A 25,979-nucleotide genomic window follows, 5' to 3' on the forward strand; every position below is an offset into this window, starting at 1 on the left:
GAGCAGAAACAGTAACGTATGGTTACATGTTCCCGGGGGACTAGTTTTGGTGGTTTTTGTTGTTTGTTTGTTTCTTTGTTTGTTTGTTTAATGTTATCTTTTCGGCACTCTTTTAACACAGAGGACACTAAACGTTTCCTCAGCACGCAGCGCGGTTCCCTCAGGCGCCCCGTTAAGGATCGCCCCCTGACAGACCAAAGCCCGCAGCGGGGCAGGCCGAAGGTAGGGCGGGCATCGCCTCAATATCGCGACACAAGGCAAGGGGGGGCACATCCTTCGGTGTCACAGCCCGTGGCGACCCGCCCGGCCCCTCTCCTCTCCTCACAGCCGCCGGGGGCGGTTCCCCGGGGCCGGGGGGAGGCCTCCAGCGCCCCGCCGCGGCCCGGCGGCCGGCCCGGCCCCGCCGAGCCCCCCGGCGCCCCTCACGCAGCCTCGGGAGGGAGGCGGGGAAAATGGCGGGAGGGGAGCCCGCAGGGGCTGCTCCAGGGGCTGCCTCGCCTCACTTCACCTCACCTGAGGCGGTGTCCTCCTGGGGAGAGGCATCAACGCGGCGTGTTGGGTGTTATGAGGCAGCCGTGGCTTGGGCTGGTGGAGTCATCGGCTTGTTCTTGCTGGTCAGGTGTAAAACAGACCCGAACTTGTGCAGGAATGTTATTTCTGCACCCGTTAATAAGTCACCGTTGTACCTTCAGCATTCTTAACCTTATGACTAGGAAACAAGTATCGGCCTGCCACCTAATCCTGCGTTTGTGACTTTGTCATCCTCTGTTGACACAGCCTTTTCCTTCGGCAGACTTTCTCCCTTACACAAGAAGGATTTTTAATGCAGGAGTTAAGGTGTTCTGTATTTTAAAGGACAGGTGAGCAAGGTCTGCAGCGTTGCCTGGGTCTTGCACAGCATCGGCCAAGAAAGAACCACCTTCACTCCAAGCATCTGCTAGTATCGTTGCCTTAGTCTGGGGCCTGAGGAGGTACGGTCCCTCGGGGCAGAGCTCTGAAGGCTAAGAGTTGTAATTCTTGACTACATGGCAAAATCACATCTTACCACTTTGTGTATACAATAGCTTTACTGTGCCAGTCAAGACCTGAGGCTTGGTTGTACAAGGAGCAGCTAAAAACAATGGGACACTCCGTAGTAAGAGAAGCATCAGAGGGGACAGCGTTGCTGAGTTTGTCTGGAAAAGTTAGTTTGAAGAAGGCCAACTATAGAGAGCCTATGCTGTAAGATGCTGGACAGAGAAGTCCTCCTGCTACTGGAAAATGTTGAAGGCACAGCAGTTTGGAGATGGGGAGGAGTTTGATAAGGGTTTGATTGTAGCAGCAAATGAAGCACGAAGCTGTGAATTAGATAGGATGGCTGAGCAGAGGAAGAATATAGAATTGAGGTGTTCTTTCAGGTTGGAAGAGTGTTGTGGGTCAGGATGAAGAGGAAGAACAGGCTTCAGTCATAGAGGTAAAATTGGTGTTATTTTCAGCATGGGAGAAACGGGAATAGAGAACTGGATGCAGTAAGAGTTTGGTGGTAACTTGGGAAGAGAAAGGGCCTTTAAGCTTAAAAGGCTTGCAAGTTAGATATTCCCTCTGTTACATGATGGAATGACAACTTCAGTCAGCTGCAGTGTTAGAGCTGTCAGGCCAAAAGGTGAAAAGGTGTTAAGAAAGAGCACTTCCAGCAACTTGGATCTGAATTCTAGCTTTCCTAGCAGCCTAAAATGTCTGTATCTTTTTAGCACCTTCTGTTTTCAGTTGTATTTTTGTGTGTTTGTTTGTTTGTCCTTTTGGGTGGCTTTTGGGTGAGGTTGCTTTTTTTTTTTTTTCTTTTTTTTTTTCTTTTTTTTTTGTTTTGTTTTGGTTTTGTTTTTGTGTGTGTGTGTTTTGCCTTTTTTTTTTTTTAATGTATCTAGCTCCAGATAATTTGTTGTATTATTCTTTTTAATAATATCGATGCACTGAGAGCATAAACAGGACTTTTGGTAAAAAGGCCATGTGTTGTGACGGTCTGAAACATTGTCAGCAATGGAGGATGACAGTTTTCGTATTTTGATGTTCTTTAATGGAGAGTGTGATGAGCTTTCTACATCTTTAATAATCTGATTAAAAGTTATTGATTGGAGGGAAGTAAGTGGGAGTCAGACTTGATTAACATACCCAGCTGAGCAGCAGGTGTAAATACCACATGTGGTATTGCCAAGTATGAGGACTGGAAGGTTGCAGGACTCCTATGTACCTAGTAAGCCCCGAACAGGAGAGTTCCTCTCCTATTTTCTGCATTATCCTTCTCCACAGAGCAGATTTCCTTTTACAGTAGGATCAGAAAGACATTCTACACCGCTTCTTTCTAATCTTGTCTCTGCTGTGGTGCCTTCTTCAGCTGTTTTCCCTTAGAAAGCTTGCATTTGAGTACCTTCATGGCCCTCTTCCCAATTGTTTTGCTACTCAGCTGATAATTTAAAAGCCACCGACTTTGCTTTTTATCCCCATGTAAATGAAAGCATCCTAGTATCTCCTTCCTGAGTTTCCCAAGTTGACTCTTACGTGGTTCATGAAAGAAGCAGCCAAAATGTGTTGTGTTTTGTTGCTGTTTTTCCCTTGTTCTTTGCACTGTGAGGTACAGGCCACCTAACTTCTTGATTATTGAGACCAGGAAGGTTTATTAGTTTTATCTCGGTTGCCATTCAGTACCTTAGAATGAACAGAACTTCCCAAATATAATAAAATTTCCAAGAAAACCCAACAAAAACATCTTAAAACTAATAGGCCTTGCACAAGTCAACTGCCTTGTTGAACCCCTTCTCTAATAGTCATTTGCTTTGACTTTTCCTGTTACCACCTGCCTGATGACCTTCACAAGACAAAGTGCGCTTAATACTCTGGCTGGGCAGGGAATATGTCTTGTTCAGTCTTCTGCCAGTGACTGTAGATATGACCTGTGTGAAATCCTTGCAGAGTATAACATATGGAAAAAATACTTCTCCCTTTACTTTAAGAACACTTCTGCTTTTCTCTTCCCCATGTTAATACAAAAATGTGTGTTCTGTTGCATGCATGCAAAGGGATAAACAGATGTCCACTCAAATGCTTTGTAGTACATTCTTCCATTTTCCGTCCATCAGTTCTTCAATCTCACAGTTGATTTTCTATTGGGAAGCAAATAGAGGGGCAAAACCCCTGCCCCACAACTCCGTCATTTTGTTTGTTGCTCCAGTTAGGGGGGAAAGAGATGTGTGAGAGCATGTTGCCTGGGTCCATTACTCCCTCTGCAGGCAAGAGCACGCTACTCTTTGCCGAGATTCACCATCATCTCTATGCAGTGCGAGCACCTTGGGTCTTGGATAGCACTGCTGGAATCAGCAGGTGTTTCTCACTGTACAGCAGCAGCAGTATCTGTCCAAAAATCTAAATGAAATCAAGTGTAACAATAAATTAAATTGTAGCTCATGAATTGTATGTGTATCTTCCATGAAATAGGAACCTCTAGGGCAAGCAGCCAATATGAGAGCAATGAGAGCATAAAGGAGGAAATTGTATGCCTACTGGTAAAAGAAGTGAATTGCACAGAGGAAGAATGGGTGCAGGTTAGCAAGAAAAGCAACAAAATAAAAAAATATATATTCTTGTGTTCACATGGAATTTTCTGGGTTTCTTGATTCATGCATGTTGCCTCTTATCTATCCTGCTGGTGGGCACTACTGAAAGGCATCTGGCCCCTTCATCTTCATTCCCACCCCTCACACATTAGTATACATAGACAACATCCTCCTGAGTCATCTTTTCTCCAGCCTAAGCAGCTGCAGCTCTTTCAGCCTCTCTGTATAGGACAGATGCTCCAGTCCCATAGTCCTCTTTGTGGCCCTGTGCTGAACTCACTCCAGCACATCTGTATCTTTCAGATAGCAGGGAGCCCAGAATGGGACACAGCATTCCACTTGCAGCCTCACCGGTGCATAGGAAAGGTGTGAGATCGCTTCCCTCGACCTGTTGGCAACATTCCTCCCAGTGAGGCTGAGTGGCCTGTAGTTCCCTGGACTCTCTTACCTGCTCTTGTTGCAGACAGGAGTGACGTTTGCTGTCTTCCAGTTTTCAGGAACCTCTCCCAGTAGCCGTGACCTTTGTAGGATAATCAAGAAAGACGCTGCAGTGACATCAGCCTGCTCCCTCAGCACTTGTGGGTGCAGCCCATCGGGCCCCGCAGACTTCCATATATCCAGCTTAAGTGCTTCCTAACCTCATCCTCCTCCACCAAGAGCGAATCTGCCTTGTTCCAGATTTTCCCTCTGGGTTCAGGGACCTGGGATTCCTGAAGGCCAATTTTACTGGTAAAGGCAAGGAAGGCATTTCAGCTTTCCCTTTCATGCTTTATGTGCTGTATTACTCGGCATCATGATCACTGCAGCCTGTTACTTAGTCCTGCAATATTCTCTTCTAAAACTTCTACCTTTCTATTTTCTTTCAAGGCATTCGAACTTACCCTTTAGAGAGAGAATGGGATAGTAGGCCTCTTCCAGGCTTAAAAATAATTCAGGAGATGGGATCTCCTTGCTGGACACCAGAGTTTTGTGCAACCAGTCCTTTAAGAAAACTCTCAAAATCTCACCTGCTGGTTCTGTTCTCACCAGCCTCTAAGAAAGATGTATTTCTGCTGAATACTTACATAACTACCCTTGTACTTTGGCAGGAGAAATACATAGTTGTAGTTTTTAATAAATATTTAATGCTTCTCTGATCAAATAGTAAACTGAGATGGAGTGAGTAGCTCCTCTTTTACAGGACAAGAGTGGAAACGTTTTAGTCGCGTTTCCTCAAATACACTCTCATAGGTAGAAATGATGATTTAGAGCTAGCGTTTCATAAATTATGATACAGGTGTAAAAATAAGAGGCTTCAAGACAAAGAAAACAACAGGTTTCTTGGCCTTGCCATTTGTTTCTGTCTTAAAAGGAAAACAGTAACTCCCAATGTATGTGTGACCATTCTGAGCCAAGGAGTTGAACACACAGGTGTTTGCCTTTTCCTGAGGCATACAAAGCTCCCTAGCTACTGAGTACTCAATTGATATTTTCCTCTCAAGGTTCTCCTGTGGAACCTTGCACTTCCCACCTGTTCCCTTGTGCTGCTTTCCCTTTCTCTAAAAGCCACGCTTCAATCCCTGTGGCACTGTTTGCTGTCTCTCCTCTTGTTATGTAGCTGCATCCCTCAGCTTTCTTGTGTGGAAATGTAAGCTGCTTCCCTCCAGTCATCACTTCTTCCCCTTTCTTCCTACTCGTGAAGTTGCGTGCTACTCCATGTGTGATTTTTCACTATTATTAGCCTACTTCTCATGGACAAATAATTTGCATCTTTCTGTAAACTACAAACTTGAAAACATTGGGTGGCCCTGGTGCTGCAAAGTAGGGGCTAGAAACAGTACGTCTGTCAAACTGCGTGAGCAGGAGTTGAGGAGACCAGACTATTCCTAGTACCTCAAAAGACAAATAACCTTTTCCTCTGTGCTGTTTGGCATGATGGGGAAGTGCCAAAGCAAGGAGATACTCCCTCCAGGAGGGGACCGGCCACATGACTTCATTCTCAGCAGGCAGCGGTGACAGCAGGCTGACTTGCAACCCAAACCCTCCTGCCTGCCAGGGGGTGAGGGCTGATTACTGAGGACATGTGGCATGGTGAAATGTAGCTGAATGCCATGTGAAATTCATCACACCAGGCAGGTGAAGTCCGCTAGGAGCTTGATCTTCCCATACTCCTCCTGTCCCTTACCTGCATGTGTTTCCTTTCCCTGGGAACGTAAGACCTCGGCACCGCCATGTTTTCTTGTCTCCCAATTGCCCTTCTATTCTCTCTCACCCTTCTTTGAATTATTGAGGTGTTGGGAAGAGGGCATAGTTGGCTTAGTACTGCTAAAGTCTACTATGCCTGCCTTCTTTGCTGCTGGTAACACGCTATGTCAGAGGGAGAGGGCGATGAGTTTGGTAAATGCACAGTCCTAGATGGTAGATAAGCCCCTTGGGAGCTTGCCAGTTCTCGAGGTCCAGAGCAGTCTCAGTATTACTCCAGTGTTTTAACACAAAGCTAGCTAGTGAATTGAGAAACCAGAATTGATTTCCCCGAGGAATTTGCCACCTTGCTGGTGCAGTAGAAACTCTGCCTCTCAAAGTATATGTAACAAGGTGTTTAAGAACTTAGACACACTTTCATTTAGCAAACAGCTGTGGCTTAAAATGCTGTTGCCTTTCTACTAAACTAAGCTGCAAGACTTCACCCTGAAGCAGATGAGGAGGCCAAATGCATTCTGCTCTGCCAGTGTGGGGGTGGAAGCAGTTAGCTCCTCCAAGAGGGTGGTAATGCCTTAAACCATGGCAGGTGTTTGCTAATGGGCATGTGCCTAAATCGTCAGTTAACCAGTGACTAACAGGAGGCTAAGCGGAAACAAAATGATGGAAGGAATGTTTTTGGTCTCATTCTGATTTAACTTAAACCACTCTTAAGATGGGTAAAGCTACTGATTTGAATGTCTTTAAGTGGAGAATGGAAAATGATGAAAAAAGATCAAGGTTGCGGCAAATATATTTATATATTTCATTCACATTTGTAACTGTAATAGCCCTGAACTAAGTGTTCTGGTTTCCTTTTGACATAAATTCTTTTCTTCAGTTCAGAAGATGCTTAGTATTTCAGGTTGCAAAATATGAAATTAAGTCTGTATACTTACGTTGTAGTTTGTAAGATGTTGCTGGTTTGGATTCTGGGGAGGAATTCTGTATTTTATGGATCTGTAAGTTAAAGGCTCAAGTGAGGTTTGTTTGTTTTTTTCAAAACATGCTTACAGAAAAAGGGCATGAAGAGGTAGTATAGTGAATTATGTAAGTAAGCAGCCAACTGCACTTCTGGTTATTAAAATCAGAAGATCTCCTTGGTAAATCTGAAGGAACATCACAGTAGTTGAGTAGCAACTGTGTCTCTAGGCCTCTAGTCTGTGTATTTCTGGCTGGCAGACCCCAGGATTATTCAAGAGCATGGGTTTAAGGCTAACAGCCTTTAGTATTGTTTTGTGTTGTGGTGGTTTGTTTGTTTGTTTTCCGTTTTAATTGGAATTAGGAGCTATATCACCTTTCCTAAGTAGTGTCCAATGCTAGCAGCTGGAACATGTAAACACTGTAATTCTGCTGAAGGGATTAACATTCTGAACTTGCATTGCAACTAGAAGCAGTTTATGCTGAAATTATTATAAAATGATTATGGCTAGTTTGTTTACCAGGGTCTGGACAATATTCTGACAAAGCTGGCTGTGGTTTAGCTAAGAGATGCAGAATACATTGCACTCCTCCTTCCTGATGCCTCCCTGCTCTGAGGCTGCAAGACCATAGGGGAATTCATGAGGTTTGGGATCTTGGAGAACATTCCTGCTGCAGTGTGTTCTCTGCTCACAATCGTGGCATAAGCAAATGAAGAGTCAGAAGAGTACTGCCAGTGATTTCAGCAGTTCCAAAAAGACTTTTTGTCCAGTTTGCTCTCCTTGACTGTGGCCCTTGCATTATGTTTTCCATCTAAGAGACAAAGAGGTTAAAAACTTTGGGGAAGGAGAACTGGGTTGCCTCTTTCAAAAGCTAAAGCCTGTTTGTGGTTTAGGATCCACTGGTTATGCAACTCTGCCTCCCACTTTGTAACTGTTTATTATCTGTCCCAAGGTGATAATCATCTGATAATGACTTCTGATCATTGTTTATTGGCCTTTGTGAAACCAGTCAGTGGCCTTGCCAGTTATTAACTTGTCATTATTTATTATTATTACAAATTGGTGCTTAATGTTGTTAGCTTACAAAGCACTTGCAAACAAGGATGGTGGTATCCATGATCCTATGAATCCTATGGATTTGTTCGTCCCCTTGTGTTTGCTTCTCAAACACTTTAGAGCAAGAAGTTTGCAATCTAATCTTGTTTGCAGGATTGATTCATTGTTACTGTTCAGTGTAGAAATATTGACCTCAATTAAAAGAGGAGGAGTTTAGGCTATTGATAACCTTCCTCCAAGAGGTGTGGGAAGGAGTGTGATTTTGATGGAAAACAGGGTGCCTGGTTAGATATTGAAGATACGGAGGCTATAGGCAAATACCTTTGTTCAGCAGGAATTAACCTAAAGATACGAGTAGCATTGAAGAGAGTCTGTATATCTTTGCATACACAGGGGGACGCAGCAATACTTTTGGTGGGCTGAGCTTTGAGCAGAGGTGGCCTAGTACCGTAGTTACCATAGGCTGGTGGTTTGGGGCCCAGGAACTGGATGTAATGGCCTTTTTTTCTTTTTTTCCTCAGTGCAGTTTTATTTTTTCTTTCAAGCTGACCTTGACAACAGAATTCTTTAAAGTTTCAAAAAATAAAGCGAGGCCACCAGTTAGTTTTTAGGTTTGTGTTTAGCAACCTTTTCAAGTGTTTATTACGTTATATGAAGGTAGTTTGGATGCTAGATAACCTGCAAAGGTTTTCAGAGCATTACATCATTTATTACTGTGTAAAACCTTATTTACTCAATTTGTTTCATTTTTCTCATGTGTAAGTGAAGAAAATATTTACTTTGTTCAAAAGTGGTTTCTGGGGCTGAACTTAATTCATATGTGTAACTAGGGTTGGTGTTTGGAAGGTGCCATACGATCATTACTTATTAATAGCAGGACCTGCAGAGGCAATGCATTATTTATATTATGTTATCTGTGGAAGGCTTGCAACTATTTTTTTGTGTTTGGACTAGAAATGTTCAAAAGTATGGTCAGCCAACTTCTTTCTTTTTCCTGCTATACCACCAAACATGTAATGGCAGACTATTTTTAAATGGCGTTATGTCCTAAGTCGTCTTCCTTAAACCACTGTATAAAGGCATGTAAATTTAGACTTGGTGTCTTTGATTTCAGTGTGATTGCTGGATGCGATGTTTTAAGTAGGACAATGCGCAGAGTAGTGCAATTAACCAGGAGGGGGACGAAGAACGAAGCCGTTCCCATATAGACTACTTCCAGACATGGGATTAAAAACTCTTTAAAGCTGAAGTATGAAGTGTCTCCCTGATAGTTCATTCAGCCATTGTGATTTCTTTCACTGCCGAGCAGGCTTAAGGCTCGGCCCTCTAAACCCTTCGTCAAACTATTGGGAGATGTGTTGAAGCCAAGGTCATCTTCAGAGATGTGGTGCTGCTCTGTCGCTTGCCAGCTCCCGTGGCGCTCTCAAAGAGCTGTGTTCCCCCAGTGTCCTCCCTGCAGCCGCCTTAACTCCCCTGAAGGGGGGGGGTTCAAATGACGGAGGGGGGAAAATTAGCATATTGTAAATTAATGCTGACGTTGTCAGCATTAATTTATGCCAGAAATGCGTGAGGAGTAGAGGGTGGAAGAGAGTCATGATGCAGAAAGCAGTATTTTTCTGACATCCCATTCTCCACAGAGCACCTGGAGAAGGGCTGCCACAGTGGTGGATGGCAGCACGAGGCCGGACTCGTCCCTTTCTGGGGCAGCTGCCTTGCGGCCTCCTGTGTGGGTAGGGGTGTCCAGGCAGACAGGGAGCCATCGCCTGCAAAGCTGGCTTAGTTAACACAAGTGCCATTGGAGCGGTTCTAAAAGAAAATAAAGAAGGGTTTAGCGCTGTTAAATTAACAAAGTTACGTTGCTTAAAGTCCCTGGCATGTCAAAATTGAGATTTGTGTGCAATAATAATAAAAAAAAATGGCCCTGATATTTTTGGTTAATATTACTAATGCTATTACTATATATTAATATTACTAATGCTATATGAATCTCCAAAACCAGCGTAATCGGGAGAACTGAAGGCAAAGACAGGACTTGAGTACTCTGGGACTTGTTACTCTGGTATACTTGGTCATGAGTAGGTAGGTGTAAGGTATCCGTTTGGATTCATCTCCACCCCTGTATCACTCCGTTATGTACTTGTGGTTTTGGCTTCTGGATTAAAAGTAAATACACTTCTCCATGAAAATGAAGTATTTTAGCCATATCGGGAAATGAGAAACCAGCTGTAGTCAGGAGGCGTGTGTCTTGTTTCAGAAGTCTCACCTTCTCTGTGCGTTTGGTTTTAACCTCAGAACTGTACTCACGGCAGGGAACCTCAGGTTCTCTCCTATAAGCCTAATCTCTTAAATCTTTGTTTTTCCCTGCGTGGAAGAGGCAACTGTGCCGTGAAATGAGGCACATCGCCTAGCAAGAGGCGATTAAGTGCTGAAGTGACTGTTTAAAAGACATAGGCTGCAAGCCTACCGTTTTGAGTTTTCCTAGACAGTTGTTTATAAAAATTAAAGTATTTTGAAGTTAGGATAAAATGTGGTGTGATAAAATGATGAGTCAGGTTGTCAAAAGCAACCAACCTAACAGGTACACATGGGAGAATAATGCAGTTTTTTGTTTTAGTTGCAACATCTGACTCATGATTTCAATTATGTATTCTGCGAAGTTCAAAGTTTCCTTACACAAAGCGAGAGCTATATGAAACAACCGCGCTTCAAACCCTTTTACTTCAATTGTAGTAACAGGTTTTAGAGTTTAAATCATTAACAACCTCTGCGTGAACTTTTATCCAAATGACTGCAAGTCACAAAGAGAGCACTTCTCTTTCACGGAGTACCTTTTGTGCCTCAGTGAGACCCATTCCCTCTTCTATTTTTTCCCCACTTCATGTCCGTCTTTGAAGACAGACGTGTGATTTGTGAAGTCATGAAAGTATGTATGTATCGGTTAATGGAAACTGCTGCACTGCCTTCATCACGCACACCGAAATTGCTTCGGGATAAAGCTTCGCCTCCCCGCCTTACAGCAGGAGAAAAGTAAATGTCCCCAGTCCGGCTTGCTGCGTGCCCTGCAGGAGCTTCGTGTGGCACTTACAGCAACTCCTGGGGGTGACCTGAGCGTGCTGCCTCCCCTGCACATGCACTGCTCCAGCAGCCGGGCTTCCAGGGGGCTTGCAGTTCAGCCCCTGCTTCGCAGCTCCGAGCCTGGGGCTGGGGCGGTTGTGCTCAGCCTCCCTCCCTGCCCCTGAACTTGGTTGGGATCAGCCCCTTCACCCCTGTGCCTTGCGCCCATCACACTTTCCTACCGCAGGAAGACGAACCGCCTCGCTTTATTATTTTTCTTTCGGAAATAAGGGGCGGTGGGGCGGTATTTTTCTCGGCCGAGGGGCTTCTCCCCGAGCGAGCAGCCGAGCCTCACCCCAGCCCCTGCCCGTCCTTGCGGGGCGGACCGGCGGCGGCTGCGGGGCCGGGGCAGCGCACCCCGGGGCGCGGGGGCACCTTCCCCTTCCCCTTCCCCTTCCCCTTCCATCCCTGCCCTTCCCTTCGCCCTGCCCGGCCGGGCGTGTGCCTGTGCGTGTGTGTGGTGTGTGTGTGTGTCTGCGCCTGTGTCCCCGGCTGCCTCCCGCGGGCGAGCCGTGAGCGCCGCCGCTGCCCTTTGATCCCGGCGTTAGTGTTAGTTAGGGGCCGGCAGGAGCGGGGCGCAGCCCTCGGCACCGCCGCGCCAGCCCCGGCCCCGGCCCCGGCCCCGGCCCCGGCACGGCGCCCGCCCGCCCGCCGGGACCGCAGCCCCCCGGCCGCGGGGAGGGAGCAGGGAGCGGGGAGCCGGAGGAGGGAGCGCGGCGAGCGGGGACAAGCCAGGTGCACGGCCGGCTCGGCTCGGCTCGGCTCGGCTCGGGGGGAGAGGCAGAGGGAGCGAGAAGGAGCGCGGGGGGAGAGCCCTCGGCGCTGGCTCCCCGGGAGCCGGCTGCAGCCCCCGCTCCCCCGGCGGCTCGGGGAAGCCCGCCCCGGCTGGCGGCTCCCCCGGGGGGCCCGGCTTTGTGCCTGCCCGCGCCCCCCCCCGCTCTTATTTGATCTCCCGTTAACCGAGGAGGAGAATGTGAAAAAAGGGGGAAAATGCCCAGGAGGAAGCAGGAGCAGCCCAAGCGCCTCTCTTCACGTAAGTGCCCCCCTCTTTTTGCCATTTTCTCCTTCCTCCTCTCCCCGTCTCCTTCCCCGCTGCAGCCGCCTCCGTCGTTTTGTGCATTAGTTTAGGGTTACAGAGGTGAAACTGACAAAGACACAGCCTGGGTTATTCCTCTTTTAGGTCTGAGCTAAGGCAGCCATGTTGGTGATGAACAGCCTTGTGCCCTTTTAATTTTTCCTCTCTCTCTCCTTTCCCCCCTTCTTTCTTCGCGGCTCTCGCCCTTTCCTCCCGCTCCCTCCCCTCGCCCGTGATTGTGCATTTGTGCTGGGGGGGGGGGGGGGCGGCGTGGGCTTCTCTTTGGGGCCGGGGGGGGTGGGGGGGGCGATTTATTGGGGTGGGGAGGGGGGCTAGCACCGGAGGGGAGGGCGGCGAGAGGGGAAGCGGCTGCCGGCGTCTTGCGCGGAGCCAGCCGCGAGGTCCGGCCCCGGCTAAAGGTTGCGGCGGGGGAGCGGGGGGAGGCGGCGGGGCCGGGGGCACCCCGCAGCCGCCCCGAGGGGGGCCGGGGCCGGCGGGGGGAGGCACGGGGTGCCCGGCGAGCCGCCCGCAGAGCCGAGCCGAGCCGGGAGAGAGGCGGCCGCAAGGGCTCGGGGCTGCCCGCCGGGGAGGGAAGGGAAGGGAAGGGAAGGGTCAGGCGAGCCTCGGGCGCCGGCGGCGCTGCCCCGGGCGCAGGGCTGAGGGCATCCCGCGCATCCCCGGCACGGCTCGGCTCGGCTCGGCTCGCCCTGCCCTGCTCCTCCTGCCTGCCTCCTGCCTCCCCCCTCTTCGCCGAGCAGTTAACTTTTCTCCCGCTCCCCGCACCGAGCGCTCGGCAGCCAGTGCGGGAGACGCGGAGGGGAGGGGAAGGCACCTAAAAATACCTTGCCCCTGCGTGGCCCCGGGGCCGCTCCGAGGCGACCGGGGGTGGCCGGGGAGGGGCGGGGGGGTGCGCGCTGCCTGCCTGCGGCTGCTCCGCTCGGGCTCCCCGCAGCCCCCCGGGGCTGGAGCTGGGCTGGGCTGGGCAGGGGGGACTTGAGCGGGGCGGCCGGGGCCGGGGGGCGCAGCGGGGCCGGGCCCTGCGCTGCGCTGTGCGGGCGGGGCTGGGGCTGGGGCCGCGCTGCCCCCGGCACCCCCTGACCCCCCCGGCCGGGGGGCGGCTCTCGCAGCCCCGCCAGCAGCAGCAGCAGCAGCAGCAGCAGCGCCTCCTTCCCTCCCTTCCCTCCCCGCTTTCTTCCCGCCGGGGTCGGGTTAAGGGCTCCACTTGGGCTTTTTTTTTTTTTTCTTTCTTTTTTTTTTTTTCTCCTTCCCCTCCTCCTCCTCCTCCTCCTCCTTCCCCTCACCCCTCCGCTCTCCGCTCGGCCCCGGCGGCTGCTCCCCCCTCCCGGCGGGGGCGGCCTCCGCAGCGCCCGGCCCGGCTCGGCCCGGCGGGGGCAGGGGCCAAGCCCGGGAGCACCGGGGGGCAACGGGGATGGGATGGGGGGGGGGGGGGGGGGTGAGCGCCGCCGCCCCGCTTCGCCCCCAGCCCCCCGGGGGCCGCCCGGCGGGGGGAGGCGGCGCCGCGGCCGGCCCTGCGGCTGACCTTGCCCCTGCCCCTGCCCCTGCCCTCCGCCCGCCTCCCGGGCTGACACGGCGCCCGGGCTCCATTTTAGCTCGCTCCGCCGCGCCGCTGCCGGGCGCTGCCTGCCGGGGCTCGGCTCCGGCTCCGGCTGCGGCTGCGGCTCCGCCGCCGGGCTCGGGCTGCCCCCGCCTCCGGGTTGCGCCTCGGCCCCGACCTCCTGACCGCCTGCGCCGGGAGGGGCCGCGGCCTGCAGCTGCCCGCGGGGGCTGCCCGGGCTGCATCGCGAACGCACGGCCTGATGCGCAGATTAATGTGTTAGTGCCGTTCCTGGAAGATGTTTGATTTTATTTTATTTTTTCTTCTCCTGACGTGTGAAGCATGCACACGCTGGATGTCCCACAGCAAGCAGCAGTGCTGCTTGTGAGATGGGGTTTGTTCAAGTTCTTTTACCACCAGGTTGCACTGGATTAAAAACTACCATTGGACAACACCACCCCCAAAACAACAACAACAACAACAACAAACAAACAACAACAAAAAAACACCTAATAATACATTGGGTAATTTAGGAGATCTGTAGGAATACCGTTAAGAGTCTGCAGCCCCGCAGGTTCAGAAGATGCCTTGGAATTCCTTGCCCTCAGTTCAGGGAGCAACTGCTATAAATGATGATTTTACTTTTTTTTAGCAACATATCGCCTTAATGGCTACGCAGGGTAAAATACATTTTTATTTTGTAATTCCTGCTGTTTTTAGCAATGCATTTATTAAGAGCGCGTACGTTTTTCATGTTTAAGTGTTAACAATAGCAAAAGAACATGAAGCACACTGTGCAGATCTAGAAAGGAGATGGCTGCTCCACTACCCAACCTTAACTCTGCCCCAGTGTGGATATAAGGCTGTGGTTCAGCCCTAAGCTACGTTACAGGTTGTTGCTACCACTTGAACGCTCTCCAGTGCACCTAAATGACCCTGGGGCTCATTTTGACACACGGCACCCTACTGAACCCCTTGGTGATAAGTTGGGTTCTGTCAATTGGGGAAATAAACACTGAGACATGGTTCCGCTGATTGATTTGGCAGTGCTAGAATGTAAATGTGGCTCAGTACAGTAAGTCCTGTGGGCTTTACCCTAGCTAAGGTAGGAAGCTGTGTTTTCAGGGGGTCTAGGCCTTACTTAGTTTCATATAAATTGTGTACCCCAAAATGCACCTGAAGAACACAGTCACGCTGCTTGAAGCGATGGGGTACTGCTGCTGCTGACTGGGACGCTTATTTTATACTGCTGTACATTGACTGCATTGAACAGCTGTTCTGTAGAGTTAGAAGTAATTTCACGAAAGAAGATGGCACTGCCAAAACACATGCCCTGGTGGAGAAATGTTCTGTAAAAGAGGAAAGAGTTGTTTTAGGCTGTTGCAACAACTTAACTTGGTTTCAAGTGAATTGCAAGATACTGATGCTTAAAAGGTTGAAGGAAAAAAGGGTTGATTTTATTAGATGCAGTAATATTATGCTTTGGTGGTATTTGCTTAAAAGGGCAGAGTTAAGGCTGAGCCCTCAGTTGCTGGAGTTGTTTACAGCATAATTTGGTTTGGAAGGGTCCTGTGGAGGTCACCTGGTCTACCCCCCTGCTCAAAGCAGGGTGAACCTGAGAGTTGAGTCAGGCACGGGGCCATTTGAAATGCCACCGTTAACATATTGAGCTGGAGTTTCCACCTGTACAGGCATGCAGTTTTTGGAAACTGTTTAGTTACGGATGCTAGTGGAGTGTCTTTACTCACTGTAAAATCCAAGAGAAAGTGAATCCTTTCTAAGATACAAGTGAATAAGGACAGGACTTCAGGAATTCCTGGATAGACAATGGCTTATTCATACCAAAATGAAACAGTAGGGCAGCTAGCCTCAGTTTACAATGAAAGAGTTTGGTTCATAAGTTAAAAGTTACCTGGTGCACGTGTGTTATGATTACTTCTGGGTGCACCTGACTCAGACAAATCAATGCATCTTCACTGGAATGTTTAAAGGAAGTTTATTCTTTAGTGGGACTTAGTTTTTTTTTTTTTTTTGCTTTTTTGTTGTTGTTGTTGTTTTTGTTTTCCCTTTAACTACTTCAGTGCTTAGACCTAAATAATATTTTTTTTCTCCTCTATTCTATGTCTGTAAGAATCCTTAAAAATGCATGTATAAGTACAGCTTTAATTTGTTTTTGTTCTCCTGACGGCCTTACTTTCCACCCTACCTCACACCATTATTTTCTTCTCTGAGAGTTCCTGAAAGTGCATTTCTTCTGAACTTCACAAACGTGACTTGGAAGAGATCAGCCGGAAAAACAAAAGTTCTGGAAAGTTGTGAGACACTCAAGTAATATTTAGGATCTAGACCACTACGTTGCCTTAAGTGTAGCAATCAATACTCTTTGGGGTTTGATTCAGTCTCAAAGGCACGTTTGCAGTGTAGTTTGTGAATGAATGCCACAATACCAGGTATGCAAAGCTTGCATTTGTAATATCAGACACGACTGGAAGCTACATTCAAAATTTTGTAGTACTACTGCTATCTGAACAATGTGGTTCATTGAGGACAAACTACTACTTCTGTTCACAATCTTCTGTTGAAGATGGAGATGCTGCATTGATACAATGTTAGCTTTAATATCAAAAGCTAGATTTGTGATAATGAGGGGGCATAACTCTTCTCGCTTTCATGGTCAGGTACTTTATTGAAGTTTGAAGCTGTTTCTATACAGTAAAAACAAAAAGCACAAACTGAAGCTTTTTATTATATTGTTTCTTGTTGCTGGACTATATCATCAGAGTGTAAAGAAAATACTGATAGCAGAATAAATTAAGAGTAATTGAAAATTTCCTTCTTATTTTATTTCTGCACCTTGCTGTATTTGATACTTTCTAGTAGCATGGGATGGTGTTTTGGATGTTTTTTTCCAAAAGAATTCCCAATGTCAGAAAAGCTTTCACCAGCATTTGAGAGTTTGTTCTGAGACAAAAGGCTTTTACAGGCACCGGAATCTCTCTTTTAATAGTGTTTATTACCTTACTATCAGGCATTGCGTGTACAAGGGGAAGCTTTTAACATATTTTCTATTTACTATTTTTAACCTCTCACCACGGCAGGGATCATGATATAGCTCATTGTCGACAAGAGGATCCATGTAGGGAAAATTATTATTCTTAGTATGATTAGGTTAATAATTTCATTGCCATCATCATAGCTGTCCTGGTGGTACTGTAATGTACCTCTCAAATGAACAGCAGCGTTTTGTTGGATGGAGTAGTATCTGCATTACTCCATCTGAAAACACTCTTCTTATTTTGTCCCACTCATCATAGCAAAGTCGTCATTGACTTTTCAGAAATACCTTCTCCCTTTATGGGGATTGTTTTTGATGTCTGAAGTTCCCGTCTCTTCAGATTTGCATTCTCTCTTTTTTTTTGGGGGGGGGAGGGGAGAGGGGGAACGGTATTATATCAACTGCATCACTTGTATAAAGTCATTCAGTGGTCAGTGTCTGAAGTCATTCAATAGTAGACTGTCTTAATGTTGTCTGATAGTACAAAATATAAATCACACTGGAGTGTAAATTGGACTACCACAGAGTCAGTGTTGTGCTTATTAAAGTTACTTAAGTTTTTAGGATCTTATGAATTGCATTTCAGAGAGGGCAGGAGTACAACAGACTGTAAAACACAAACAGGGAAACCTGCAGGTAGAGCAGTAAAATGGGATGTGTAAGAACATGCAGACAATGCATTTTTATTTTTAAGTCTTAAAATGGACAAAGAAAGAGTGCAACTTCATCTTTGTAACAGAATGATTGTTGTCTTTTTTATATATAAGAAGGCAGGAGTAGGAAGAATTTAGTTTAAAAAAAAGAAAAAGAAGAACAGCCAGGAGGAGCTGGCTGTTCAAAGTGAAGTATTAGTAATTTCCTATAATTTAATCAGACCAGATCCCAGAGCAAGATAATGAGAGCATGACCTACAAAAGAGGACTTTTTGGAAGTTAAAAGGGTTTCTAACATGAAGCTTCACTAGGCATGTGATTTGTCATGAAGCACCATATAGAGGACTTTTTTTTCTTTCACATTGCAAAGAAATCATAATATAGACATTAGTTCAGATGGTTAGGGAGAGCTAATTTGGCTTATGCCTGGAATCCTTTTACTGTTACAGCTGTTAAACTACTCCAGAGTCATATTTGAAGAATATATCTTCTCAGTAATGTTTTGTTCTGGTTCCTGGTATGCCATTTTTTGATGCCTAGTTTGCGATTCGTGGTACCGTGATTTGTGTCAGTGCCATTTACATATACAATACCCACCGTGGTCTATGTGTGAAGTGTCACGTGTTTCATGAAAATAATGTGCAGAAATACTGCTAGTTACTTTGAACTCCAGGATGTAATGGACATCAGTTTTCAAGAGGGAGGGGAACTTCTCTGCTTCTCTTTTTGCCCCCCAAACTAAGACTTGTTCTTTCACTCTTACAAATTGTTCATGTGAAGAACAATAAACGATGTGGGCTGATACAATCATGAAGAATAACAGATGATATTAGTCTGAAGGAAAAAAAAACAAACTCAAAAAGGTAGATATTATCCCTTTCCCCAAAGGATTATTAGTTTTTTGTTGTTGTTGTTGTTGTTGTTGTTTTTAATTTAAATAGTAAAACTCAGGCTTGACCAGACTTCAGCTCAAAGGAAGCATGCTGCAGGGCATAGTCAGCATGGCTCTGCACATACACACTGCCTTGTGGCCAATTCAACGTACGATTCAGTAACATACACCCCTAAGTTCACTTAAGAGCTTGTCTTTCAGTTTTTCTTTTTTACAGATAACTCGGGGTCATAAATTACAGAACCGTTATGCTCCCAGAGACCATTTCTCTTTTTCTTACATACCTTCGGTAGCGTTTACAAGCTGGTGTTGTGCTGGGCCTAGACACCAAACATGCTCAGTCTCAACCTGTTGACTTAGCAATTGGCTCTATTGCATAAAGTTTCTCCTGCTTTTCAAGGGATTTCATGTTTGTGATGTAATTACACCGAATGGTAGCAGCTCAGGTTAAGCCTAATGCTTAGGCTAACCTGTTCTAGTTTGCAGGCTGAAGAGTTATGATTTTTCTGAGAAGCATGCAGAAAGGAGAGAAAACCTGGACTGCATAAGCAGTGCTTTCCCTTGTTCTTTTCAGTACTTTGGTGGGAGCTGGCGGGGAAAGAATGGCTGATGTTGGTAGCACGGTAGACCACGAAAGAAAATTTGTTTTGCAAGTCTGCCGATTGAGCTGCTGCTTAGAATAAATTGCATTAAAAATGAAAGGGTTACCAGGTGGCAAAGGTCTCGTAACGCATGGCTTAATCAGCAGTTTCAGACAGTGAAGTTAGGTTCCAAACATCTGCTCTGTTTCATTTCTTTTGTTTGGGACGCTCTCTCACTAGGATAGAAATAAAAATTTCAAAACAACTCAAAGCAAGCTCCTGTCATCGTTCCTTTGAATTCGGCGTGGTCCAGCCCCTAGGGATTCCCATCCTTGAGAAGGGGTTATAGCTCTGCTGGCCCTCATCTGAAGCTTGCTGCTTGAATGTCTTTTTCCTTTATCACAGGGCTTTCTAAGCAGGTACAAAGAATTTTTGCCTGCATGGTCTTAAACTAGTAGGACAGAAGTTTTACCTGAAAGTTTCTGTATAGGAGAAGATTTGGTAAAGGCTTACTTTAAAATCAGGGCTTCCCATTTTAAGTGGATGTTTTGGATGCGTCCTGGGTCGTGGTGCCTGTTAGGGTTTGTAAGATGGTGCAGCAGGGCAAAAGTGGGAATTGAAGCATTCAGGGGAATGCTTAAAAACAAATGGCAAGCAACTCTTGGAAAAGCGCATTAAAAGAATCGATGGTTTTAACAAGCGTGACTCTGCTTTATGAGGGTGGTGGGCAACTGGCTGTATCTAGCAGCCGGTGTTGTGGCTGTTTGTGTTTGCTTGCTTTCCTGAAGCAGAGGCAGAATTGCTCCCCTTATAGGCCACTGTGTCAAATCTAGACTTCGCTACTGGTGACTGAGAACTCACTTCATCTGCGATTGGAGCAGAATTTCCCCGTGTCTGCTTTTGTATTTCTAGCACTCTGAGACCATGAAGAGCTCTTCTCAGGCACCGGTGTAAGCGTATCAGCCCAGAGCTGCTCTAATTTCTGCTGCCCACTGGCTCTCATCCCGCTCCTTGTTCTGGAGAGGAAGGGCTGACACAATCCTTCTGTCAATTCTGTGTGGCCAGAGGGAGTTGTATGCACAGAGAATAACTCTGAAGGGGGCTCTTCTGCCCACCTTGAGGTACTTTTACATTGCCCATAAGGTCTAAATGGACTTGACGATAATTGCTTATATGTCTTCCTGCGGAGCGCTATGCCACATTGAGATAACAAAGCAAGCTCTAAATAAGCTACCTTGTGTATGGGAGGCAGTTATCACAGCAGTCTACCCAGGTTAATTCAGCTATAATACTTCTGGGTATACTCAAGCTGGCTCAGATACCACTACATAGCACTGTGTTGTTTAGCGTAGACGTATTCTCATGAGAATCCGAGTTGTTGTCTTTGAAGGCGTTTACTGGCCTGCATAAAAAGTGTTGGTAAAGCCCACAGAGTTTTCAGCCAAGAAGTGCTCTTTGAAAAAATCAACTCAAATCCCATTGCCATTGGCACGCCTGTTTGTTTGTGCAGCAGCAAAGCCAGTGATGGGGTGGATGTAGACACGGAACTTCCCCTTCACTTCCAGCATTCCTCTCAGTCTGAATTTTAGGTGGAGTTGTAAGGCAGAATGTAGAAACGGACGGTGCTCTAAGTAGCCGTAGCATTAGTTTCTCATAGCGTGAGCTCGACACAGAATCCTAAATCTCTTTAAATTAAATCAGGTTTCCACTTTTTATTCAGTGCTTGCACATTATTTACGTGACCTCTAACTTTTCTTAAGGTTGGAAGCTGAGGCGGTCCCTCAGTGTGTCTAGGAGCAAGGAGCATCTATTCTACATGGAAAGATCTGCTCCTGTGTGTTAGCCTACCCCTACGAGTAGCTTCCTAATCCTCTCTTATTTGGCTTTGCTTGTTAACCCCAAGCAATCCTCTCAGGGTCAAAGAAAGCAGCTGTCTTTGGTAGCAAACAGCATGACAGAATAAATACTTCTTCAAGCTCCCCTTAGATACGTTACCATAATATCATCCTTGTGGGAGGAATTAGAGAAAGAGAGAATATAATTTGCCATGTTTTAATCTGACTTTTGGAGAGAGGAAAAAATAAATTATAGGGGACTCGATTCCTGTGACATTTATGGGAAGGAATAATTTCAGTATCTAAAAGCTAAACCTTTTGTTTCTGAACCAGTCAGCAAGCTAATGTGCATAAAGCACTCAGGTGAGTAATGGGGCAGAGTAAAATGGTAAATCAGGAGCACATTATTTACCAAAAATAGATCTAGAGAAGCTGCATATAAGCAAAAATAAGCAGTGGTTAATAACAAAGATCTTTGTTAGATCGGGTGTGCTGCCTGATCTCACCTGCTGTGCTCGAGTATTGACACGTCCAGTTTGTGAGCTCCCCTCTTTGCTTTGTGACCCCGTGACAGAGGCTGTGAACACAAGGGGCACAGTTAAAGGCATCGCAGTGGTTTGGTCTGAGGCTTCCCTGGTTTTCTTCGTTGCAGCTTACATATTATAGTAGTGTTGGAATTTCTGATTGGTTTGGTTGTTTCTTTAATTTTTTTTTCTTTTTTCTTTTAAATTTAAAATTTAAAGTTTTTAAAACCAGACCTTAGTGGTTTTTATCAACAATGGGCCAGCTTTGCAGTCTTCTTCTGACTGCCCCTGCGCTGCTAAGGTGATGCAGATGTGGTGGCCTTGGTCTGATGGGGACTCTCATTGCATGGGGATGTTCCTAGGGGGAAATTAATACTGTTGTTTCTTACATCTCAGTATCCCTGAAACTTGAATAGGGAGAGAATTAGAGATGGAGCGGTGGTCACAGATGGAGCTGTGGCTGCAGCTTCCTGGGATCTAGTTATTCGTAGTTAACAACCATTTCCAACTGCCCCTGAGGAGCCAGTCCCCAGGCTTTGTGTTGGAAAACGCAAGGGAGAATCAGAGCTCTGTGAAGGCTCATGCTGCATTCCTCCTTTGCCAATACTCACGTGCCACGCCGGAGAGAACCTGGCCCTTTACGTAGGCTGAACAGAAGTGTCTGGATTATCGAGCATGTAGAGATGGTGATCCTTTTGAGGTGAGCGGAAAGAATTGCGTTTGCCAGAATGCCACTGGGGCTGTTGGGAAGCTAAGATGTCTTATTTGTACTCAGAGAAGGAAATACTGAGCTGACCCAAAAGTCAAAGTAAGTGCAAGTCAGAATGTTCAACAGTGCATCGTATCATCGAGGCAGGCAAATGCACACGCTTCTTTGACAGTTTTTTGAATTCCAAAATGTCCTTTATAGGAAGAGCAGCCAGCCAGCCTCCTGCAGCAACAAAGAGACAGAGAGAGAGGCTGTGTTCTTCTCCCTTCCTTAGAAGCTGGCTGAGTTAACTTTGTGCACAGGACGTGAAAACCTGACTTTAGCAAGTGAGAATTTTTCTCTTGCTGTTTTTCTAGCGTGAGTTATAATTTTTGCTTGGAATGGGCTTTGCATCCAAGAGATCTAGATTTCAGTGACAGAGCTTTCGGGGTTATCTGGTGTTTGTGAGGATGTTTGGAAGCTCAGTGAGACAGTTCACTGACAAGAAGTGGACAGTTTTTTGGAGTTCTTATTTCATTTTTTTCCCTGTAGTTCAACAAGAAGTTATTTTCAGAGATTCTTCACACCTTTTGGGAGAGAGCTTCACAGACATCTCTATTTTTCCAGCTTCAATCCTTGTGTAGCACTACTACACTGATGAGAATTAGTTTTCTTCCTTTTTCTCCAAAACCACGTGTGATGTAATTTTATCACTGATAATTCATCCTTTTTTCATCCTTTGCCAGTCATTATTTATGGTAAGTTTTCTAGACCAGCTGGAGAAGATTGGTCAGCCTTTTTCTATATGCGGGAAAGTAGCAATTTTTCATTTGGTACTTGCTATTTTTCATTTTGGTAATGCCACTGCTTTGTCAGTGTCACTGCCTGAAGATTTGGCAGTTGTATAAGTTGATAGAATGAAAAGTTACTTGGAACTGGTTCAAGAGAAGACACAACATGCTTTTAACCCCTTGGAGAGAAGAGGAAAAGTTAATGCTGCCGTTTGTGTTATTCCAGACATTTGTTGGCCTTGCTTGAGATACCAGAGCCAGTAGCCATGAGGAAAGCAGACAAGAAGTAGCATATCCTTCTCTAGGGGTCTGATTAGTCTTTCACGTGAGTGTCTCCTAGACTTCGACGTAGTTATTAGACATCTGAAAGTGCTCTCAAGAACTACCTTGTGCACGAGAGACAAGGAAATAGTGTTTCCTTCTCCTTTCTTGTGTTTGTGTAGCACGTAGGAGCACAAGTCAGAGTCAGCCTGTTGTCCTCAGCACACGTGACCTAACAAAAAGTAGTTCGTCTGGAAGAGAGCCTGTGTTCTAATTGGATGTACTGTAGGAAAGATGCGTTTAGCAGCTTCCCAGTGAAACCAAGGCAGCAGCGAATGAAGTCATGCATGTGGATAGCAGTTGTCCCTCTGAGAAACAGAGGTAAGCAGAAAAAAAAAAAAGGAAAGTACATTCATTGAAATGACTGAGTATGTTCTGGATGTTGCTGTATATTTTTCCAACAATTTTGAAACCTAAAGAGCTTTCCTCAGGTATTGAAAGGATGCAGGACTTATATTACTATGTCCCAGTACAAACTCTGGTGGGATTTCTTCCCTTCTCCATTCCAAAACTTGACTATGCCTTTGAAAAGATACAGGAAACCAGGTCTGTTGCATAGTCCTATGTACTTTGTGACTTCTGTGTGTAGAGAAAGAAGATGATGCATCATTTTCATGTTGTTTTCGGCTTCTGTGTCTTTAGTCAGGTATTTTCTGTTATTTTCTGGAAATCTCTTTCTATTACCAGTGAGAGAAGAGGTACGGAAAAGGAAATTTTACCGGAGATCACATGCATCACCTTGCCACAGATTTGATACTCCCTTTTGAGCCTAAACCAGCTCCCTACTTCCAAGCAAGGACAACAGCCCTCTGTGGTTTTCCCATGCTCTCTTGCATCTTTGAGGGTTGCCTTCTTCTTTAGATTCCCACCAGGGGCACTAAGGCTGCCTGCCTGACGATGAAGTGAGTACCTGCAGTGCCTCAGGAGTATTTCTGCCCCACCACCTTCCTCTGACCGTTCATGACTTATTCCTGTTTTATGGGCAGTGGTTTGGGAGGGAAGGCACTTTGCACTTGGTACGAGGAGGTGAGGGGAGACTGGGGACTTAATGCCCTGCGTATATCCTCAGCCAGGTATGGATGGGGTCGCAGTGTGTGCTCTTGCTGGCGTGTTCAAGTGTGCTGTTTAGAACCCCTTTAAAAAAAAAAAAAAAAAAAAAAAAAAAAAAAAGCCTGTTGTAATTTTGTTTATAGCAATTAAGGATTTCCTACTAATTTAAACAGTTGGTTTTGGCAATGTACAGATCATCTTGTCTTAGGTACCGTTACTAGTAATGCAAGGTTGAAAAATTTACACCAGAATAAGAATCAAGGAAGCAGATAATTGACTGATTTATCAACCTTAGCAGACCATTTTTTTTTCCTGCTAACATTGTGGTAGCTATGCTAAATTTACTCTGGATTGCTTAAGGGTACAGATCCTATACGGTTTGTACAACACACGAGGGCACCTCCTTGAAAGGAATGGGTGAAGGAGCAGGTAATCAGCCAGCCTGGCTTGGGTGCCTCCGTCAGGCTTTGGGGCAGTGGTGTGTCCCCTAGGAGGGTTGGGAATTGCCCTGCCCAGGACAGCTGATAGCGTAGGCGCTTTATGGCATTTCCCTGGTGCTTCTAGATCCATCTGAGCCTTTCAGGTCATTGGAGAACTTCCTGTAAACTTATCACCCTGCGTAAGCCATAATGCTGAATTGCTGTTGCGGTAAGGGGAATTATTTATTTTCATTGCAAATTGTTTGTATGCGACCGAGTGGCGTGTTTGAACACTTTTCTCACTTTGGTCAGCCCATTTTTGCCAGATGAATTGACACTTGCAACTTCTCATGCACTTCTTTTCCGACTGTACGGGTGACTAAAATCTTGTTGCTGTGGTGACCCTGTCAGTTTTAAATGACTGGCCACACTAAAATGAGCTGCACATATTGAGGGTAAACCAACGTTACAGTAATCTGCGCTGTAAACCGATCGCTTTTCTCTTGGCTGCTCTAAATTGCAAGGAACATGTAAGGATTTTTGTCCTTGCTTTCTGCTGTTGGGGTTGTGACTGTTCGGAGGCTGGCAGTACGTTTCAGGCAATGAAGATGCGCTTTGTCGCAGTCAAGATTTGAGACAGAAATCACTGCAGCCAGTTCTGGGAGGTGGCAGGTCAGGTGCAGGCCTTAATTAAGATGAATCGTTAGCTGATGAAGGCACCAAGTGGATAAGAGCAGGCAGTTCATAGATGTATTTCAAAAAAATAGAGAACACAGATATGCAAAAGAGAGTGAGCCACTGGTTTTATCTGTTACCAAGTTAAATGAAGATTAGAAAGCAAAGCTTTCCAGCCCTTTTTGGCACCTAGATCATATGTAATGTGATAAGAGAAACTGTGCTAGTCATGCTTAATGCCCTACTTCAGTTTTGCTATGGGTACTTCTTCTCTTGTGAAGTGCTCACTACTTAAAAGTGACACCTGGAAGGATGCTTCTCTGAATTTTCTTCTGGTGTTTGCCAAAGCCTTGTGGACACCACTGACAGCCAAGAAGAGTCCAATTGCTTTAAGATGCCTTGAGCCATCCAGTCAGCAGATAAATTATCTACACCCTACGTTATGCCTAGTCTTGTGCTTGGAGGTGATCACCTCAGCACCAAAACAGCGTTGCTGGGCATGCAGAAAGAAAATCTGCTGGTCTTATTTCAGATATTCATGGCAGATGTTTACCTCTGTGGAAATGTATACAGTTCCTCTATTCCCAAGCTTTTCATTCAGGGTCAGAGGTCAAGTTTTTGGCTAGTACTGTGATCACTCCTATGTGCTAACCCCTTTTCTTGAAATCCTTTGCCTTTAATGGACGAAAAGTATAAAGAACTGAGGTGGTGTTACTTTTTTTTTCTTTTTTCTTTTAGCTATCTTAATAATGTAGCATGATCCTTCCATTTTCTCAAGCAGAAGTGTCCAAGTGAATGGATCTTGTCTTCCATAACACCCAAACAAAATGTTATGCTGATGGATTGAGAATGCTGAGGTACTTCACTGCTTGAACTCAACGTGATCATTTAGTCTGGCCATCGTTTTCCCTCCTTCTTTCTCTTTTTCTCTTTTAAGTCAGAGATAACTGCAGCCTGACATCTTGTCA

The 25,979-nt window shown here is 46.1% G+C and overlaps 1 protein-coding gene across 7 annotated transcripts in view; it reads left to right on the forward strand.

The window, feature by feature from the left end:
- The first annotated feature begins 11,421 nt into the window (after nucleotides 1-11,421).
- ZNF827 (zinc finger protein 827) overlaps nucleotides 11,422-25,979 on the forward strand; it is a 103,244-nt gene continuing 88,686 nt past the window's right edge. For all 7 annotated transcript variants that reach the window (XR_014317454.1, XR_014317455.1, XM_082759849.1 and 4 more), the window contains exon 1: nucleotides 11,422-11,930. Coding sequence is in view for 5 of the 7 variants with exons in the window: in XM_082759849.1 (XP_082615975.1) it covers nucleotides 11,888-11,930 (43 nt within the window). In the remaining 2 variants the exon portion in view is untranslated. The remainder of the gene's footprint in view (nucleotides 11,931-25,979) is intronic.

This window comes from Aythya marila (assembly GCF_965140915.1).
Source record: "Aythya marila genome assembly, chromosome: 4".
Classification (NCBI taxonomy): Eukaryota; Metazoa; Chordata; class Aves; order Anseriformes; family Anatidae; genus Aythya; species Aythya marila.